Source organism: Takifugu rubripes, chromosome 8, assembly GCF_901000725.2.
Source record: "Takifugu rubripes chromosome 8, fTakRub1.2, whole genome shotgun sequence".
Lineage (NCBI taxonomy): Eukaryota > Metazoa > Chordata > Actinopteri > Tetraodontiformes > Tetraodontidae > Takifugu > Takifugu rubripes.
In genome coordinates, this window is record NC_042292.1 from 19,485,994 (window position 1) to 19,505,707 (window position 19,714).

Below are 19,714 nucleotides of genomic sequence, written 5' to 3' on the forward strand. Positions count from 1 at the left end.
GCTGCCAAATGTGCCGCAGGAGGAGGAGGCGGTGCCACCGGGATGGCATGTGTTGCCCGGGCAACCACTGTAGCACGCAGTAAGATGTGTCTTCATATCAACGATGCTACAAGACGACGGCAGCTAACAGCGCTAACAAAGCTAACAGCCGCTCTGTCCCTCAGACGTCTGCAGTCCTGAATCTGCCATCAGTCCAGACCTGGACGGGGGGACGAGTCCTCGCCGGGGGGGGAGGAGGACGGACGTCAGGGCGCCGGCAGGTAACGGCGCCGCCGCCATTCGATGTTTGTGCTTTGATCTGTTGAAGGAACGCTAACGCTGAGGTGGGCTGCGTGTCTCCAGGTCGGTGTGGGCGACGGCTGCCTGGGCTCGGGCCGCTGCTCCGCCGGGCTGTGCTGCGCTCGCCACTTCTGGACCCACATCTGTAAGCCCGTGTTGCAGGAGGGGCAGGTGTGCACACGCCGGCGCCACGGGGGCCGCCGCCCCCTGGAGCTGTTCCAGAGGCTGCCCCTGCGCCCACGGCCTCGGCTGCCGGACGCTGCGAGAATCTGGCGTCGCTCGTCATCGGAGCTCAAATCAAAGGTCAAGAGGTCGCCAGCGAGACACGCCCCCCCCCACACACCTCAGCGGGGAAGACACGCCTCCACGTGTGCCAGAGAAGCTAGAGGACAATCGGACGCAAGCAGGGCGGAGAGACGGAGGACTGGAGTCCTGCTCCCGCCTCGTCCCCCAGAACTGGAGCTCAATGCTAACGAGCTCAATGCTAACGAGCTCAATGCTAACGAGCTTCCTGTCGCGCTGCTTTCAGACGCGCAACACAAAGACGTGAAACCGATCCTGTTTCCTCTGGTGTGTCCAGACGAGCTGAAACCGCTTCCAAATGCGGTTTGACCCCCTTTGACACCAACGGCAGCAGGTCCAGATCCCAACCGGGAATGTTGGAATGTTGGAATGTTGGAATTGGCCACCAGTTCAGAGCCGGAACGTCGAGCAGTTTATTCAGCATCACTGTCGTGTAATGAGTTCAGACAACATTCATGTCACTAAACATGCAGCGCAGACGCTAACTCGCGCTAGCTTGTCCTAATGTTTAGCACCGCTACGCTAGCAAAATAAAAGGTTTCATTTATTACGTCTCTTTCTTGTCTTCGTCAGAGTTCATTTAATATAGCTGCTGTAGTTGCTGTAGTTAATGTAGCTGCTGTAGTTGCTGTAGTTAATGTAGCTGCTGTAGTTGCTGTTGTTAATGTAGTGCTGTAGTTGCTGTAGTTAATGTAGCTGCTGTAGCTGCTGTAGTTGCTGTAGTTAATGTAGCTGCTGTAGTTGCTGTAGTTAATGTAGCTGCTGTAGTTGCTGTTGTTAATGTAGCTGCTGTAGTTGCTGTAGTTAATGTAGCTGCTGTAGTTGCTGTTGTTAATGTAGCTGCTGTAGTTGCTGTAGTTAATGTAGCTGCTGTAGTTGCTGTAGTTAATGTAGCTGCTGTAGTTGCTGTTGTTAATGTAGTTAATGTAGCTGCTGTAGTTGCTGTTGTTAATGTAGTGAATGTAGCTGCTGTAGTTGCTGTAGTTAATGTAGCTGCTGTAGTTGCTGTTGTTAATGTAGTTAATGTAGCTGCTGTAGTTGCTGTAGTTAATGTAGCTGCTGTAGTTGCTGTTGTTAATGTAGTTAATGTAGTTGCTGTTGTTAATGTAGTTAATGTAGCTGCTGTAGTTGCTGTTGTTAATGTAGTGAATGTAGCTGCTGTAGTTGCTGTAGTTAATGTAGCTGCTGTAGTTAATGTAGCTGCTGTAGTTGCTGTTGTTAATGTAGTTAATGTAGCTGCTGTAGTTGCTGTAGTTAATGTAGCTGCTGTAGTTGCTGTTGTTAATGTAGTTAATGTAGCTGCTGTAGTTGCTGTTGTTAATGTAGTTAATGTAGCTGCTGTAGTTGCTGTAGTTAATGTAGCTGCTGTAGTTGCTGTAGCTGCTGTAGTTGCTGTTGTTAATGTAGTTGCTGTTGTTAATGTAGTTAATGTAGCTGCTGTAGTTAATGTAGCTGCTGTAGTTGCTGTTGTTAATGTAGTTAATGTAGCTGCTGTAGTTGCTGTAGTTAATGTAGCTGCTGTAGTTGCTGTTGTTAATGTAGTTAATGTAGCTGCTGTAGTTGCTGTTGTTAATGTAGTTAATGTAGCTGCTGTAGTTGCTGTAGTTAATGTAGCTGCTGTAGTTGCTGTAGTTAATGTAGCTGCTGTAGTTGCTGTAGCTGCTGTAGTTGCTGTTGTTGCTGTAGTTGCTGTTGTTAATGTAGTTGCTGTAGCTGTGGACAGACTGTGGGGGCAGACCTGGTAGAGGGTTAGGGTTAGGGCCCCTCCTGCGTGGTGAGGGGCCGCCCTGGCCACGGTTCCTGAGGGGCACCTGGGCCTCCTGAAGGTCCCAGCCTAACCCTGAGCTCACCCTGGTGAAGGGGCGACGTTCCCGAAGAGGGAGCGGAATTCTGTGACTGGAATAAAGCAGCGTGAGGTCAGGTTCTGTTGCCTCAGCGCCACCAACACGTTGACCCGGAATCTACTGCTGGGTGCCAGAGTGGGCGGAGCTGTGAGGGGAAGCTCTGATTGGTCCAATTGTTCCAATTGTTGAGTCTGTGACTCATCTTTCAGTCTTTGATGTTATTCTTCCCCACGTAGCTCACTAGCAAGCGTGCTAGCTAAATGGAACTGCCGCTGATCAGAGCCCCGCCCCCCCAGGTGTGAACAGGAAAATCAAATAAGAGAACTTGATTGAATATAGACGAACGTTTCACCACAGGAATTCTAATTCAGAACGAGGATTTTTCTTCTCTTTTATTCATGTTTACATTTGTTTGAAATGGTCAAAATGTTTAAAATCTCAGTGTTGAAATTTGACTCATTTATCATATTTATCAGAAAGTAAAACGATTTTCGGCACTAACAGCGCTAACAGGGCTAACAGCTCTAACAGCGCTATCAGAGCTAACAGCTCTAACAGTGCTATCAGAGCTAACAGTGCTATCAGAGCTAACAGTGCTATCAGGGCTAACAGTGCTATCAGAGCTAACAGCTCTAACAGGCTCCTCCCTCGTGAGCTAACAGGCTCCTCCCTCGTGGCTCTACCTGATGATGCAGTCGGTCAGGGACGGCGCCCTGCACAGCCCCTTCCCCTTCACTTCAAAGCCGCAGCCTTTGTACTTGGCCACGCCCCTGCCGTCCACCTGCATGTCCGGCTGAAGGACCTCCCAGATCCTCTGCTTGGACTGGAGCTCCTTGTCTGGTTCACCTGTGGACACAGAGAGGGCGGATCAGGTCTTTTCAGGTTGTCATGGGAACCATCTAACAACAACAGCAACTGTTTTCAGCCAATCAACATTCTTTGATGTTCTTGGTCTCACTGTTCTCATTCTAAACTGGAGGATTGGGTTGAACCCTGTAACCATGGTTACCAGGATAGTTGAGGAAGGTCACTCTGTCCCCTGGACTCGAGCCAGTGGGCGGGACCAGTAGCTCGGTGACGTCATCAGAGCTCCAACAGCGGAGAATCCGAGCCTGTGAGGCCACGCCCCTTTTCTTAGAGGCCTTCACGTTGCAGAGAAAGATGGCGAAATCTCCCTGACGACGAAAAACTTTATTTAAAGGTGAACGTTGACAAAAGATGACATCATTCAACAAGATGGATGGATGATTGATGGATGGATGATGGATGGATGATGGATGGATGATGGTTGGATGGATGATGGATGGATGATGGTTGGATGGATGGATGATGATGGATGGATGATGGTTGGATGATGGATGGATGATGGTTGGATGATGGTGGATGGATGATGGATGATGGTTGGATGATGGATGGATGATAGATGGATGGATGGATGATGGATGGATGATGAATGGATGGATGATGGATGGATGGATGGATGATGATGGATGATGGTTGGATGATTGATGGATGGATGATGGTTGGATGGATGATGGATGGATGATGGTTGGATGGATGATGGATGGATGATGGTTGGATGATGGATGGATGATGGATGGATGATGGTTGGATGGATGATGGATGAATGGATGATGGATGGATGATGGATGGATGATGGTTGGATGATGGATGGATGAATGGATGATGGTTGGATGATGGATGAATGGATGATGGATGGATGGATGATGGATGGATGATGGATGGATGATGGATGAATGGATGATGGTTGGATGATGGATGAATGGATGATGGTTGGATGATGGATGGATGATGATGGATGGATGATGGATGGATGGATGATGGTTGGATGATGGATGGATGATGATTGGATGATGGATGAATGGATGATGGTTGGATGATGGATGGATGATGGTTGGATGATGGATGGATGATGGTTGGATGATGGATGGATGATGGATGGATGATGGTTGGATGATGGATGGATGATGGATGGATGATGGATGGATGATGGTTGGATGATGGTTGGATGATGGTTGGATGATGGATGGATGATGGTTGGATGATGGTTGGATGATGGATGGATGATGGATGGATGATGGGTTGGATGATGGATGGATGATGGATGGATGATGGTTGGATGATGAATGGATGATGGATGGATGATGGTTGGATGATGGATGGATGATGGTTGGATGATGGATGGATGATGGATGATGGATGGATGGATGATGGTTGGATGATGGATGGATGATGGATGGATGGATGATGGATGGATGGATGATGGATGGATGATGGTTGGATGATGGATGGATGATGAATGGATGATGGATGATGGATGATGGATGGATGGAGGGGCGGAGCCTCACCTGCTCCAGGTGGGGCTTCTCTCGGTGTGACCTCACCACCGTTCGGGGGACCTTCTCCCCAACGTCCACTTCCTGGACCGACAGGGTCGCGACCTGTGGGTGGCGCCGAGCGCCGACGATCTGACCCACTCGCAGGTCCAGTCGTGACACATCAAGCTTTGGCTCCGCCTCCATGGCGAGAGCTGCAGGAGACAGAAAAAAGTTCACATTCATTCATTCATTCATTCATTCCTTCCTTCCTTCCTTCCTTCCTTCCTTCCTTCCTTCCTTCCTTCCTTCCTTCCTTCCTTCCTTCCTCACCTTTTTCCTCCCCTCTCCTCCTCCTCTGGTTCTGTGGTTCTCCGGGCTCCTGTGGAGAACAGGTGGCTCTTTGGGATGACGGCTGATTGACATGTGTGACTTTTGGAGGAGGCGGAGCCAACAGAGCTTTGGCTGGAAGAGACATGGACAGAGGTTAGGGTGAAGGTTCTGAAGGGTCTAAGGTTCTGAAGGTTCTGAAGGGTCTGAGGTTCTGAAGGGTCTAAGGTTCTGAAGGTTCTGAAGGTTCTGAAGGGTCTAAGGTTCTGAAGGTTCTGAAGGTTCTGAAGGGTCTGAAGGTTCTGAAGGGTCTGAGGTTCTGAAGGGTCTGAAGGTTCTGAAGGGTCTAAGGTTCTGAAGGTTCTGAAGGTTCTGAAGGGTCTAAGGTTCTGAAGGTTCTGAAGGGTCTAAGGTTCTGAAGGGTCTAAGGTTCTGAAGGTTCTGAGGGTCTGAAGGGTCTAAGGTTCTGAAGGTTCTGAAGGTTCTGAAGGGTCTGAGGTTCTGAAGGGTCTGAAGGTTCTGAAGGTTCTGAAGGGTCTAAGGTTCTGAAGGTTCTGAAGGGTCTGAGGTTCTGAGGGTCTGAAGGGTCTAAGGTTCTGAAGGGTCTGAAGGTTCTGAAGGTTCTGAAGGGTCTAAGGTTCTGAAGGTTCTGAAGGTTCTGAAGGGTCTGAGGTTCTGAGGGTCTGAAGGTCTAAGGGTCTAAGGTTCCTAAGGGTCTAAGGTTCTGAAGGTTCTGAAGGGTCTAAGGTTCTGAAGGTTCTGAAGGGTCTGAGGTTCTGAAGGGTCTGAAGGTTCTGAAGGGTCTGAAGGGTCTGAGGTTCTGAAGGGTCTGAAGGGTCTGAAGGTTCTGAAGGGTCTAAGGTTCTGAAGGTTCTGAAGGTTCTGAAGGGTCTAAGGTTCTGAAGGTTCTGAAGGTTCTAAGGTTCTGAAGGTTCTGAAGGTTCTGAAGGGTCTATGGTTCTGAAGGGTCTAAGGTTCTGAAGGTTCTGAGGGTCTGAAGGGTCTAAGGTTCTGAAGGTTCTGAAGGGTCTGAAGGGTCTGAGGTTCTGAAGGGTCTGAAGGTTCTGAAGGGTCTGAGGTTCTGAAGGGTCTAAGGTTCTGAAGGTTCTGAAGGGTCTGAGGTTCTGAGGGTCTGAAGGGTCTAAGGTTCTGAAGGGTCTGAAGGTTCTGAAGGGTCTAAGGTTCTGAAGGTTCTGAAGGTTCTGAAGGTTCTGAAGGGTCTGAGGTTCTGAGGGTCTGAAGGTCTAAGGGTCTAAGGGTCTAAGGTTCCTAAGGGTCTAAGGTTCTGAAGGTTCTGAAGGGTCTAAGGTTCTGAAGGGTCTGAAGGGTCTGAAGGTTCTGAAGGGTCTAAGGTTCTGAAGGTTCTGAAGGTTCTGAAGGGTCTAAGGTTCTGAAGGGTCTAAGGGTCTGAAGGGTCTGAAGGTTCTGAAGGTTCTGAAGGTTCTGAAGGTCTGAGGGTCTGAAGGGTCTATGGTTCTGAAGGTTCTGAAGGTTCTGAAGGGTCTAAGGTTCTGAAGGGTCTGAAGGTTCTGAAGGGTCTAAGGTTTTGAAGGTTCTGAAGGGTCTAAGGTTCTGAAGGGTCTAAGGTTCTGAAGGTTCTGAAGGGTCTAAGGTTCTGAAGGTTCTGAGGTTCTGAAGGGTCTAAGGTTCTGAAGGTTCTGAAGGTTCTGAAGGGTCTAAGGTTCTGAAGGGTCTGAAGGGTCTGAAGGTTCTGAAGGGTCTAAGGTTCTGAAGGTTCTGAAGGTTCTGAAGGGTCTGAAGGGTCTAAGGTTCTGAAGGTTCTGAAGGTTCTGAAGGTTCTGAAGGGTCTAAGGTTCTGAAGGGTCTAAGGTTCTGAAGGTTCTGAGGGTCTGAAGGGTCTAAGGTTCTGAAGGTTCTGAAGGGTCTGAAGGGTCTGAGGTTCTGAAGGGTCTGAAGGTTCTGAAGGGTCTGAGGTTCTGAAGGGTCTAAGGTTCTGAAGGTTCTGAAGGGTCTGAGGTTCTGAGGGTCTGAAGGGTCTAAGGTTCTGAAGGGTCTGAAGGTTCTGAAGGGTCTAAGGTTCTGAAGGGTCTGAGGTTCTGAGGGTCTGAAGGTCTAAGGGTCTAAGGTTACTAAGGGTCTAAGGTTCTGAAGGTTCTGAAGGGTCTGAAGGGTCTAAGGTTCTGAAGGGTCTGAAGGTTCTGAAGGTTCTGAAGGTTCTGAAGGGTCTAAGGGTCTGAAGGTTCTGAAGGTTCTGAAGGTTCTGAAGGGTCTGAGGGTCTGAAGGGTCTATGGTTCTGAAGGTTCTGAAGGTTCTGAAGGGTCTAAGGTTCTGAAGGGTCTGAAGGTTCTGAAGGGTCTAAGGTTTTGAAGGTTCTGAAGGGTCTAAGGTTCTGAAGGTTCTGAAGGTTCTGAAGGTTCTGAAGGGTCTAAGGTTCTGAAGGTTCTGAGGTTCTGAAGGGTCTAAGGTTCTGAAGGTTCTGAAGGGTCTAAGGTTCTGAAGGGTCTGAAGGTTCTGAAGGTTCTGAAGGTTCTGAAGGGTCTAAGGTTCTGAAGGTTCTGAAGGGTCTGAGGTTCTGAAGGTTCTGAAGGGTCTAAGGTTCTGAAGGTTCTGAAGGTTCTGAAGGGTCTAAGGTTCTGAAGGGTCTGAAGGTTCTGAAGGTTCTGAAGGTTCTGAAGGGTCTAAGGTTCTGAGGTTCTGAAGGTTCTGAAGGTTCTGAAGGTTCTGAAGGGTCTAAGGTTCTGAAGGGTCTGAAGGTTCTGAAGGTTCTGAAGGTTCTGAAGGGTCTAAGGGTCTAAGGTTCTGAAGGTTCTGAAGGGTCTGAGGTTCTGAAGGTTCTGAAGGGTCTAAGGTTCTGAAGGTTCTGAAGGTTCTGAAGGTTCTGAAGGGTCTAAGGTTCTGAAGGTTCTGAGGTTCTGAAGGGTCTAAGGTTCTGAAGGTTCTGAAGGTTCTGAAGGGTCTAAGGTTCTGAAGGGTCTGAAGGTTCTGAAGGTTCTGAAGGTTCTGAAGGTTCTGAAGGGTCTAAGGTTCTGAAGGTTCTGAAGGGTCTGAGGTTCTGAAGGTTCTGAAGGGTCTAAGGTTCTGAAGGTTCTGAAGGTTCTGAAGGTTCTGAAGGGTCTAAGGTTCTGAAGGGTCTGAAGGTTCTGAAGGTTCTGAAGGTTCTGAAGGGTCTAAGGTTCTGAAGGTTCTGAAGGGTCTGAGGTTCTGAGGGTCTGAAGGTCTAAGGGTCTAAGGTTACTAAGGGTCTAAGGTTCTGAAGGTTCTGAAGGGTCTGAAGGGTCTAAGGTTCTGAAGGGTCTGAAGGTTCTGAAGGTTCTGAAGGTTCTGAAGGGTCTAAGGGTCTGAAGGTTCTGAAGGTTCTGAAGGTTCTGAAGGGTCTGAGGGTCTGAAGGGTCTATGGTTCTGAAGGTTCTGAAGGTTCTGAAGGGTCTAAGGTTCTGAAGGGTCTGAAGGTTCTGAAGGGTCTAAGGTTTTGAAGGTTCTGAAGGGTCTAAGGTTCTGAAGGTTCTGAAGGTTCTGAAGGTTCTGAAGGGTCTAAGGTTCTGAAGGTTCTGAGGTTCTGAAGGGTCTAAGGTTCTGAAGGTTCTGAAGGGTCTAAGGTTCTGAAGGGTCTGAAGGTTCTGAAGGTTCTGAAGGTTCTGAAGGGTCTAAGGTTCTGAAGGTTCTGAAGGGTCTGAGGTTCTGAAGGTTCTGAAGGGTCTAAGGTTCTGAAGGTTCTGAAGGTTCTGAAGGTTCTGAAGGGTCTAAGGTTCTGAAGGGTCTGAAGGTTCTGAAGGTTCTGAAGGTTCTGAAGGGTCTGAGGTTCTGAAGGTTCTGAAGGTTCTGAAGGTTCTGAAGGGTCTAAGGTTCTGAAGGGTCTGAAGGTTCTGAAGGTTCTGAAGGTTCTGAAGGGTCTAAGGGTCTAAGGTTCTGAAGGTTCTGAAGGGTCTGAGGTTCTGAAGGTTCTGAAGGGTCTAAGGTTCTGAAGGTTCTGAAGGTTCTGAAGGTTCTGAAGGGTCTAAGGTTCTGAAGGTTCTGAGGTTCTGAAGGGTCTAAGGTTCTGAAGGTTCTGAAGGTTCTGAAGGGTCTAAGGTTCTGAAGGGTCTGAAGGTTCTGAAGGTTCTGAAGGTTCTGAAGGTTCTGAAGGGTCTAAGGTTCTGAAGGTTCTGAAGGGTCTGAGGTTCTGAAGGTTCTGAAGGGTCTAAGGTTCTGAAGGTTCTGAAGGTTCTGAAGGTTCTGAAGGGTCTAAGGTTCTGAAGGGTCTGAAGGTTCTGAAGGTTCTGAAGGTTCTGAAGGGTCTAAGGTTCTGAGGTTCTGAGGTTCTGAAGGTTCTGAAGGTTCTGAAGGGTCTAAGGTTCTGAAGGTTCTGAAGGTTCTGAAGGCCTTACTGCGTCTCCTCTGCAGCTGGGTCCGGAGCTGCTCGATGTCCCTCTTCAGTTTGCCGTTCTCCACCAGCAGCTTCTTCTGGTCTCTGAGTGACGCCTGCAGGACTGAAACAGGCGCCATGAGGACACGCCCCCAACACGAGGCGTTGGGGGCGTGTCCTGCTGCCGGGCGCCACCCTTACGTGCTTTCTCCTGGCTCAGCAGCGCCTGCGTCCTCAGGTACTCCAGGATCTGCTCGCCGTCCTGTGGGTGGAGCTTCTTCACAGCTGCTGTCAGACTGGCCGACACACAGAGTCTGAGGATCTAGCGATCACTGATCGATCTAGTGATCACTGATCGATCTAGTGATCACTGATCGATCACAGTGATCACTGATCGATCACAGTGATCACTGATCGATCACTGATCGATCACTGTTTTCACAGTGATCGATCAGTGATCGTCTGCTTCACTTCCTGTCTGCCCAGGAGAGTCTGAGGTCACATGACCTCCCTGCCTCTCACACACACACATACACACACACGCACACACACACACACACACACACAGACTCTCTCACACACACACAGACTCTCACTCACACACACACTCATACACACACACACACAGACTCTCACTCACACACACACACTCACACACACAGACTCTCTCACACACACACAGACTCTCACTCACACACACACACACACAGACTCTCACTCACACACACACACACACAGACTCTCACTCACACACACACTCATACACACACACACACAGACTCTCACTCACACACACACACACACAGACTCTCTCACACACACACAGACTCTCACTCACACACACACTCATACACACACAGCAGCTGTTCCAGGGTCTCAGCTCCGTTCTATTTTTAGCATCAGTTGCTCTGTATCAGAATTCCTTTGAAGTGTCCAATTAAAGTTGCAACATTATAAAGTTGATCTTTAGTTGGAAACTCCAGAAGATCAAAGGATTCTGAGCAACTCCTGATAACAACAGTTCCACGAGTCACCTCAACTTTTGATCACATCAGATTTCAGGAACGAGACTCTTTCACAATCATGCAGCTGTAAACAAACACACAAACACACACAAAAACAAACAAACACACACACACACAAACACGGCGGCTCGCCTACCCGGGGTCGAACAGACTCTTGTCCATGTTAGCGCCGTGTCCCGTGTCCCGTGTCCCGTGTCCGCCGGTCCGCCTGCAGCCTGGACGTCAGCTGTCTGCATCCATCTCGGTGACTGCAGGTCAAAGGTCAAACCCCGCCCCCTTTTGAAAAGTCACTGTTCAGTTGTGTTTTGCTTGTTTCTGATTTTTCACATCAAAACTTTCACTCATTTAAACCAGATTTGATTTATTGTTGGTTTCAGAATGATCTGATCAGCTGGTTGCTGGTTCAGGATTGAACAGACACCACGTGGTTCACCTGTGGTCAGGTGACGTTGAACCAAGGAACACCATGTGTCAGGGTGCCTCGATTCGCTCAGCGGAATCAGTGATCAGAGATCAGACATCAGAGGTCAGAGGTCAGTGATCAGAAATCAGAGGTCAGTGATCAGAGATCAGCGATCAGAGATCAGACATCAGAGATCAGAGGTCAGTGATCAGTGATCAGTGATCAGAGATCAGAGGTCAGTGATCAGAGATCAGCGATCAGAGATCAGAGATCAGACATCAGAGGTCAGAGGTCAGTGATCAGAAATCAGAGGTCAGTGATCAGAGATCAGCGATCAGCGATCAGAGATCAGAGATCAGAGATCAGCGATCAGCGATCAGCGATCAGCGATCAGAGATCAGTGATCAGCGATCAGAGATCAGCGATCAGAGATCAGAGATCAGCGATCAGAGATCAGAGATCAGCGATCAGCGATCAGCGATCAGAGATCAGTGATCAGCGATCAGAGATCAGAGGTCAGCGATCAGCGATCAGCGATCAGAGATCAGAGGTCAGAGATCAGCGATCAGCGATCAGCGATCAGAGATCAGTGATCAGAGGTCAGAGGTCAGAGATCAGCGATCAGCGGTCAGAGGTCAGAGGTCAGCGATCAGAGATCAGCGATCAGCGATCAGCGATCAGCGATCAGAGATCAGCGATCAGCGATCAGCGATCAGCGATCAGAGATCAGTGATCAGCGATCAGAGGTCAGAGATCAGCGATCAGCGATCAGCGATCAGAGATCAGAGATCAGCGATCAGAGATCAGAGATCAGTGATCAGCGATCAGAGGTCAGCGATCAGCGATCAGCGATCAGAGATCAGAGGTCAGAGATCAGCGATCAGCGATCAGAGATCAGTGATCAGAGATCAGAGGTCAGAGATCAGCGATCAGCGATCAGCGATCAGCGATCAGAGGTCAGCGATCAGCGATCAGCGATCAGCGATCAGCGATCAGAGATCAGCGATCAGCGATCAGCGATCAGCGATCAGAGATCAGTGATCAGCGATCAGAGGTCAGAGATCAGCGATCAGCGATCAGCGATCAGTGATCAGCGATCAGAGATCAGTGATCAGCGATCAGAGGTCAGTGATCAGCGATCAGAGATCTACTGTAATTATTAATCGGAGGTCTGAGCTTTTTTGTTTTCTTTCTAGTTTTTAGATGTAAAAACTTGTAAATTAAAAGCGGCCAGAGCTCAGACTCATACGAGGTTCCGTAACCTAGTAGATCCAAGGTAGTTTTCTCTGTCAACTGGACTGGGTTTGTTCTCTTGAAGACGTTTCTCCTTCTGTCCAGAAGGTTCTTCAGCTCTGAAATCGCTGGGGAGAGAGCTTGAAAAACAAAGTCATGTTGTTTATGCTGTGCAGCACCAGGAGGAACGTGAGGAACATTGGGGAACCAAACAACCTCTCCACAGAAGAACGGCACAACACAGACGCGCCACCTCTTCAGGTCAGGACTCAGCAGGTCCACCTACTCCTAAAGGAGAGTGGGCGCTCCTCCAGGACAGCCCAGTACGGGTACTGGCCAGAGAAGACCACTGGTCTGAGAGGGGGGTCAAGGAAGCATCCATGTCAAACTGGAGAAACCATCCTTAAACAGAGGTGGTGGCCTGAGGCACTTCCTGTCACTCATAACAATGCAGTCCTCCACTCCTTCCAACAAACCAAACGTTCACACCATTCCAGGAGACCCAGTGACTCATCACCATGTGACCCAGCAGACAAAGGGGAGACACCTCAACAGAAACTAGGTGAACGACCCGACCAACGACCCTGCTAACGACTCTCAGGTGACCACCCAGATCATTAGCATGCTAATGGTCCACAGGGGCTCTATATTCAAGCTCTCTCCCCAGCGATGTCAGAACTGAAGAAGCCTCCTGGATAGAAGGAGAAACGTCTTCAAGAGAAGAAACAGTCCAGTTGACAGAGAAAACTACCTTGGACACAATGACCTGGGTGATTGAGAATCTACAGACAACCTAGTAGATCCCTTTATGATTCAAACCTCTGAGAAGATCAAAGTTCCGGAATCTAGCGCGTGCCTTTGAAGGCCAGACAGACGGCCTATGTCGCCCCCTGCTGTCCGATAGGCGGCGCTGTTCACCTGAGGACAGACGCGAGTGTTGCTGATCACCTGTGGTGGCTCACCGAGACCCGATTAAAAGTGCTTCAAAATGGATCAAATCAAAAATGAAATGTTTTAACGTCGACCCGCTCTGTCGTCAAACCGCTCCCATCGACGGAAATACCCGAACAGCAACGAGTCCGCGGACCGCGAAACCTGCAGGAATCCGGAAAACCCATATTTGGAGCCAGGTGGGCGTGGCGATACCGGCCGGACGGCTTCCTGTTTGTTGACGTTCCGACAGTTGAAGAAATTCTGACCGAAACAGAACCAGGTTCCGGGCCGGAGACGCGAAACTTTCCGTAAATCTGGTGAGTCCACACTTTTAAGCTAAAGCTGAAGCTAACGGACGGTTTCCGGGAGCAGCCACAGGTGTTCCACCTGCTCACGCTGCGTTCGTTGCCCTCAGACACCTTCGAACCCTTCGAAGAGAAGCGAGAGCAGCTGGAAATGGTGAAAAGTTTCACTTTATTCAAGTTCAGCCACAGTTTGAGAACGACAGAAACTAAAATCGCGTGATTCGTGATCGATAATGACTCCATCCAGGCGAGTTTAATGCCGAGCTTCCGGTTTGGAACATTGAATCCGCGTGCTCCTAACTTGATTATGGATTCCTGACTCCGCGTGCACCACGTGACCGCGGGTAGACGGTCGCGAGCAGTAAATGTCGCGAAAAGCGCGCGACACCTGTGTTCGGTTTCGAGGATCGACCAGTGCAGCAGCAGGAGGCGGTCACGTGCTGTGGTTCCGCAGGTGTGTCCCCTCAGGTGATCAGGTGTCACTGATCTGATGATCAGCACCAAACTCCCGAGTTCCTGGTTCCTCCCGAGTCCAGGGTTGGACTGTCCTGTCTCGGTCCCCGGCCCAGACCGGCCCAGGGAGGCTGGGGGGTGTGGGCCCTGGTCTCTGGACCACCAGAGCAGGTGCTTGGTTCACACAGACCTGTTTCTGGTGCCCGTTCCTAATCTTTCTGGGCAGGGTCGCGTCCTGCTGGCCTCATCAAACCAGGACCTCCAGCAGGTCCCGAGAGCCCAGATGGTGACAATGAGCACCTGCTGCCCCGCGACCCGGTCCTGGACGGGACCGGGTCGCGGGGCAGCTGCTCAGGCATCCTGGAAGCCTCCAGATGATGAAAATAATCCACGAGTGATTCTGACTTCAGTCCAGGAGGGTCAGACACAGGTCAAAGGTCGTCCTCCAGCCTCGGCGTCCTGCAGTCAGCTGACCAATGCCCCGCCCACTCTGAGCCCCGCCTTTCTCCTCTGCTTGCAGACCGGATGGATGGATCTTCTGACCAGTCCTGAACCGGCTCCTGGGCGCCTGAAGCTGGACTTTATCTCAGAATGGCGGCATCAGAACTGATCCAGGACTGTGAGGACATCCAGGTGCACGTGGAGGTGGACGTGGCCACAGTCAACCCAACGCCTCCGCACTCCCCGAGGGTCGCCAACGGCAAGCCGCCGCCCCTGGCCTCCTCGCCGCCCCCCTCTGAGCAGGATGGGAAGAGGCGGGCGGCGGGCGCCAACATCAGCAGCCTCCTGCAGCAGAACCAGCTGGTCCACTCGCTGAGCCGCGGCCTCAGGAAACACTGCCACTACGTCCAGATCAGCGTGCCGGAGGAGCCCGGCCGCCGCCTGCCCGCCGAGTGGTGGAAGACGGGCGTGGCCTTCCTCTACGCCCTCTTCAACCTGGTCTTCACCACCGTGGTCATCACTGTGGTCCACGAGAGGGTCCCCGACAAGTCTGTGAGTCCTCCGCTGCCCGACAAGTTCTTCGACTACGTGGACAGAGTTCCGTGGGCGTTCACGGTGACCGAGGTCAACGGGCTGATCCTGTGCGGCCTCTGGCTCATCCAGTGGCTCTGTCTCAAACACAGGTAGGTGGCTCCGCCAGACCAGGTCCACGTGGGCCGGCCCAACAGGGGATGCTAACATCTGCGCTAGGATCACCGGATTAGCCTTGTTTTAATTAGTGATCACTCATTAAACCCGTCGGAGCAGCGTTTTGCTTGTGGCCACTAGGGGGCAGCACCCGCGTGGCTGCTCAGGTGGCGCCCGTAACGTCTCTGTTCCAGGTCCATCGTGGGACGTCGGTGCTTCTTTCTGATCGGGACTCTGTACATGTACCGCTGCATCACCATGTACATCACCACGCTGCCCGTTCCCGGGAAACACATGGTCTGCGCCCCCAAGGTACGTAGTGACCTTTGACCCCTGCTGGGACCTGCTGGGGCCTGCTGGGACCTGCTGGGGCTCTAATCATCCTCTGTCTCATCAACGCAGCTGTATAACGACTCGATGGGGAAGATCTGGAGGATTCTCAGGCTGCTCTCAGGTGGAGGTAGCGGCCACACACCTGCTAACCAATTAGCTGATGATTTAAGATGAAGGCGGAGCCTGAAGTAATCAGACCTGCTGTACTTCCCCCGCCCGGCCTCTCGGGGCAGTAGCGTTGTGGACTTAGCCTTGCTAACATGGCTGAGCTGTCATTTAATGGGAATCATAAACCCCCCACGTGACAGGAAGTTCACTTGAGTCGTCCTTGCTCCCCTGCTGGTCACGGTGTGAAACTGCAGACCTGGAAGCTCCGCCCACCCTTGTTTCTCCTGTCCAGGTTTGTCCTTGACCGGCTCTCACCTGATGTGCGGAGACTTTCTGTATAGCGGCCACACCGTCATGCTGACGCTGTCCTACCTGTTCATCAAAGAGTGTGAGTACCGCCCAGTCCCCCCAGGGGGTCCTGTGGGCGGGGACCTGTGGGCGGGGACCTGTGGGCGGTGACCTGTGGGCGGGACTGGGCGGGGTCCTGTGGGCGGTGACCTGTGGGTGGGGTCCTGTGGGCAGGGTCCTGTGGGCGGGACTGGGCAGGGTCCTGTGGGTGGAGTCCTGCTCTCTGAACCCAGTCTGCTCTCTGAACCGGGTCTCCTGCTCTCTGAACCGGGTCTCCAGCTCTCTGAACCCGGTCTCCAGCTCTCTGAACCCGGTCTGCTCTCTGAACCGGGTCTCCTGCTCTCTGAACCGGGCCTCCTGCTCTCTGAACCCGGTCTGCTCTCTGAACCGGGTCTCCTGCTCTCTGAACCGGGTCTCCAGCTCTCTGAACCCGGTCTCCAGCTCTCTGAACCCGGTCTGCTCTCTGAACCGGGTCTCCTGCTCTCTGAACCGGGTCTCCTGCTCTCTGACCCGGGTCTCCTGCTCTCTGAACCCGGTCTGCTCTCTGAACCGGGTCTCCTGCCCTCTGACCCGGGTCTCCAGCTCTCTGAATCCAGTCTGCTCTCTGAACCGGGTCTCCAGCTCTCTGAACCGGGTCTCCAGCTCTCTGAACCGGGCCTCCTGCTCTCTGAACCGGGCCTCCTGCTCTCTGAACCGGGTCTCCTGCTCTCTGAACCGGGTCTCCTGCTCTCTGAACCCGGTCTGCCCTCTGACCCGGGTCTCCTGGTGTCTCCAGACTCTCCCCGCTGGATGTGGTGGTACCACTGGTCCTGCTGGCTGCTCAGCGCCTCCGGAGTCGTGTGCATCCTGATCGGTCATGAACATTACAGCATCGACGTGCTGATTGGCTACATCGCCAGCACCAGGCTGTTCTGGTGGTACCACACCATGGCCAACACACAGGTAGGAGGACACACACGCTCACACACTCTGGTCACGTCCTGATCACCGTTCTGCTTTGGTCTCAGAAGTTGCGCCGGGCTCCCAGTAACTTCCTGTCGAGGGTGTGGTGGAACCCGGTCTTCAACTTCCTGGAGCGCAACGTTCAGACCGCGGTTCCCCTGGTGTTCGTGTGGCCGTTAGCTCCGCCCTCCTTCTGCAGACAGCGGTACCGAATGGTGGAGGGGGGACGGGACGAGTGACGCCTCCAGTCTGGACACGTTAGCCATGCAGCTAACTGCCCGGTTAGCTTTCTGTCTGGATAAACGCACCGAGATGGAGACGAGTTTTGGAACGATGTCGTAATCAGTCATGATTGCTGACGATCACTGCTGTTGCTATGCTAGCATTGTGGCTAGTGTTCTCAACAAGTCAAAGTGAAAGTTTTCTGTGCTAATCTAAAACGCCAGAGCAGAATAGATTGTTTTAGTTGTTAATGTTCATAAATCACTTTTGAACTGTCACATTTATTTATTTCATCTGAAGAGTTTTGATCCGAAAACATGAAATGCGAAAAGTCTAACTGAAACTTGTGTTGAACAGAAATGCTAACTAGCAGCTGGGATGGCGAAAAGTCACCGCTACACCATCTGATGGAACAACCGCCACATGCTAAAGCTGGAATTCTGTCTAGTTTAACGTCGCTAACGTTCTCTTATATACGTTTGTCACCGTCGGCTGCTAACGACAAATTCTGCCAAATCGATGTTTGAAGATGAACAGAAGCTACTGTTAGCTTGGGCAGGATGAGACAAAATTCTGCATCCAAGCGTTTGTTGATCAAATGTAACAATTGTAACGATCCCGTTTGACTTGCTAATAAAAAATAAAATAACTTTCAAGTTCCAGTTCTGTTAAATTCTGAATTATAGCTGTGGTTGATGCAAACTAAAAACAAACATTAAAGTTCAGCCACACCCTTCAGGCCAGCTCTCATGGTGTTTCATTGGCTAATGTTAGCGCAGTTATGACGTGGCTCCGCCTCCACCTGCTTATCTCTGCCGACTCAGCTACGCTAGGTCCGATTTAAGCTAGGTTGAGATGAATGTGAGTTGTACGGTGGCGTTCTACTCTTGGCTGTGTCCTAACCCCCCCTATACCCTACATAGGCTGTGTCCTAACCCCCCCCTGTACCCTACATAGGCTGTGTCCTAACCCCCCCCTATACCCTACACAGGCTGTGTCCTAACCCCCCCCTATACCCTACACAGGCTGTGTCCTAACCCCCCCCCCCCATACCCTACACAGGCTGTGTCCTAACCCCCCCCTATACCCTACACAGGCTGTGTCCTAACCCCCCCCTATACCCTACATAGGCTGTGTCCTAACCCCCCCCTATACCCTACACAGGCTGTGTCCTAACCCCCCCCTATACCTTACATAGGCTGTGTCCATAACCCCCCCTGTACCCTACATAGGCTGTGTCCATAACCCCCCCTATACCCTACATAGGCTGTGTCCTAACCCCCCCTGTACCCTACATAGGCTGTGTCCTAACCCCCCCCCGTACCCTACATAGGCTGTGTCCTAACCCCCCCCGTACCCTACATAGGCTGTGTCCTAACCCCCCCCTATAGCCTACATAGGCTGTGTCCTAACCCCCCCCCATACCCTACACAGGCTGTGTCCTAACCCCCCCTATACCCTACATAGGCTGTGTCCTAACCCCCCCCTATAGCCTACATAGGCTGTGTCCTAACCCCCCCCCTATAGCCTACATAGGCTGTGTCCTAACCCCCCCCATACCCTAGGCTGTGTCCTAACCCCCCCTGTACCCTACATAGGCTGTGTCCTAACCCCCCCTGTACCCTATCTAGTGCACTCAATGTATCCCACAATGCACTGCGATAAGTAGTGGACAAGCGAGCGCCCTAACTTTACGGTATCACATGATACATTTTTTTAACGTAATTTCTACTGTGCGGTTTGATATATGAAATTTTTGGAAATAATATTTTTTCAGTAGGGGACCAATATGATCATCTTAAAATATTACAACATAAATGTAAAATAAATAAATCAATCAGTCTTCACTGATCCCCCCTCACTTAAAATTGCTCTTCGGAATCGTCTGTTCCTCACCAGGCGACAGAATCTCAGTAAAAGAATATTTACAAAGATGAAAAGTAGCTCTGGATCCATTTTTTGATGGAAAATTGCTTTATTAAATGTTTTCACTACAGCGGAATGTGACTAGAGAATGTTCCATCACGTCTTGGCTTGAAAATGTCAAGGGACACTAATTATTTTAGGTAATAAGTAATTATTACTGTATTATTATTGACATTAATATTTCATTTGATTATATAAAGTTAATTACAGGGTAAAATATTGCATCTTCATAAAATGACCGCTGAATGTATTTCTGATGGGTTAAAATAATTAAATGGACCTGGCCTCTTTTAATTATTATAATAATTATCATTATTATGCGACACCAAGACATCACTTTAGGAGTCATGGTGCACGACGGAGTTCACTCATCCACGTAGTGAGGAGGGAACGGGGAACGAGGGGGTGGAGTCTTCGTGACTTCTTGACCTCTGACCCTTGTCAGGGGGCGGGGTCTCCTGGAGGAGAGGAACGTGAGGAGAGAAGCACGACTGCACGACCGTCGTGAACACACAATTACACGTGCACATGTGAGCACTATTATAGACATACTGCTGCTGACCCCAGCCATCCCGACTGACCCCTGACCCCTGACCCCTGGCCCTGCCCTAAACCCAGTTCCAACCTCAGCCTCACAGTTGTGAGCACAAAATGTCCCTTTGCTCGTAAAACCCCATCGATGTGAGAACATGCTTGGACGTGGTCGCCCCTCAATCCTGAGGGAGAAAACAGCTGAGGTCAAAGGTCAGAGTGCAGAGGTCAGACAGGGTGGAGCCAGATGCTGAGATGAGTCAGGTGCCCGAAACTGCTTTGAATAAACAAATGATCGTAAGCAGCTGATTTGAATGTCATCAATCAATCAGGCCGATGACCTGGAGCCCAGGACAGATCCTCCAGGAGAAGAGGAGGAGCCCAGGACAGATCCTCCAGGAGAACAGGAGGAGCCCAGGACAGATCCT

General features: G+C 50.9%; 3 protein-coding genes across 8 annotated transcripts in view; 2 read left to right on the forward strand and 1 right to left on the reverse strand.

Moving 5' to 3' along the window:
• Window positions 1-256, forward strand: part of LOC115250658 (dickkopf-related protein 2-like) — a 1,609-nt gene extending 1,353 nt beyond the window's left edge. For both annotated transcript variants that reach the window (XM_029840069.1, XM_029840070.1), the window contains exons 2-3: window positions 1-79; window positions 165-256. The exon at window positions 1-79 is cut by the window's left edge and continues 79 nt beyond it. In XM_029840069.1, the coding sequence (XP_029695929.1) occupies window positions 1-79; window positions 165-180 (95 nt within the window). In that variant the 3' untranslated portion in view covers window positions 181-256. The remainder of the gene's footprint in view (window positions 80-164) is intronic.
• A 2,583-nt stretch (window positions 257-2,839) lies between these two features.
• On the reverse strand, window positions 2,840-10,668 carry LOC115250654 (aminoacyl tRNA synthase complex-interacting multifunctional protein 1-like). The gene is made up of 7 exons (XM_029840048.1): window positions 10,558-10,668; window positions 9,598-9,692; window positions 9,419-9,520; window positions 5,096-5,227; window positions 4,796-4,977; window positions 3,436-3,601; window positions 2,840-3,272 (listed from the first exon to the last, which is right to left on the reverse strand). The coding sequence occupies exons 1-7, from the start codon at window positions 10,581-10,583 to the stop codon at window positions 3,106-3,108; spliced, it is 870 nt and encodes a 289-aa protein (XP_029695908.1). The 5' UTR covers window positions 10,584-10,668; the 3' UTR covers window positions 2,840-3,105.
• Window positions 10,669-10,811: 143 nt separating this feature from the next.
• LOC101062959 (phosphatidylcholine:ceramide cholinephosphotransferase 2-like) lies at window positions 10,812-17,491 on the forward strand. 5 transcript variants are annotated; one of them, XM_029840037.1, is made up of 7 exons: window positions 10,812-10,954; window positions 14,269-14,872; window positions 15,071-15,188; window positions 15,279-15,336; window positions 15,610-15,705; window positions 16,441-16,607; window positions 16,673-17,491. In XM_029840037.1, exons 2-7 carry the CDS (start codon window positions 14,340-14,342, stop codon window positions 16,844-16,846), a joined length of 1,146 nt encoding a protein of 381 aa, XP_029695897.1. In that variant the 5' UTR covers window positions 10,812-10,954; window positions 14,269-14,339; the 3' UTR covers window positions 16,847-17,491. The 5 variants fall into 5 exon arrangements, with proteins under 5 accessions (XP_029695897.1, XP_029695898.1, XP_003979834.2 ...); XM_029840038.1 differs by lacking the exon at window positions 10,812-10,954 and adding an exon at window positions 12,636-12,658; XM_003979785.3 differs by lacking the exon at window positions 10,812-10,954 and adding an exon at window positions 12,785-13,307.
• Window positions 17,492-19,714: the final 2,223 nt, after the last annotated feature.

Coding starts and splice junctions, on each gene's coding strand:
- LOC101062959 (XM_029840037.1), top strand. CDS start 14,340: ATGGCGGCATCAGAACTGATCCAGGACTGTGAGGACATCCAGGTGCAC. Junction 15,189..15,278: donor ACATGGTCTGCGCCCCCAAG/GTACGTAGTGAC, acceptor TCATCAACGCAG/CTGTATAACGACTCGATGGG. Junction 16,608..16,672: donor ACACCATGGCCAACACACAG/GTAGGAGGACAC, acceptor CTTTGGTCTCAG/AAGTTGCGCCGGGCTCCCAG.
- LOC115250654 (XM_029840048.1), bottom strand. CDS start 10,583: ATGGACAAGAGTCTGTTCGACCCCGG. Junction 9,693..10,557: donor AAGAGTCTGTTCGACCCCGG/GTAGGCGAGCCG, acceptor TGTGTCGGCCAG/TCTGACAGCAGCTGTGAAGA. Junction 3,602..4,795: donor AGAAGCCCCACCTGGAGCAG/GTGAGGCTCCGC, acceptor TTTCGTCGTCAG/GGAGATTTCGCCATCTTTCT.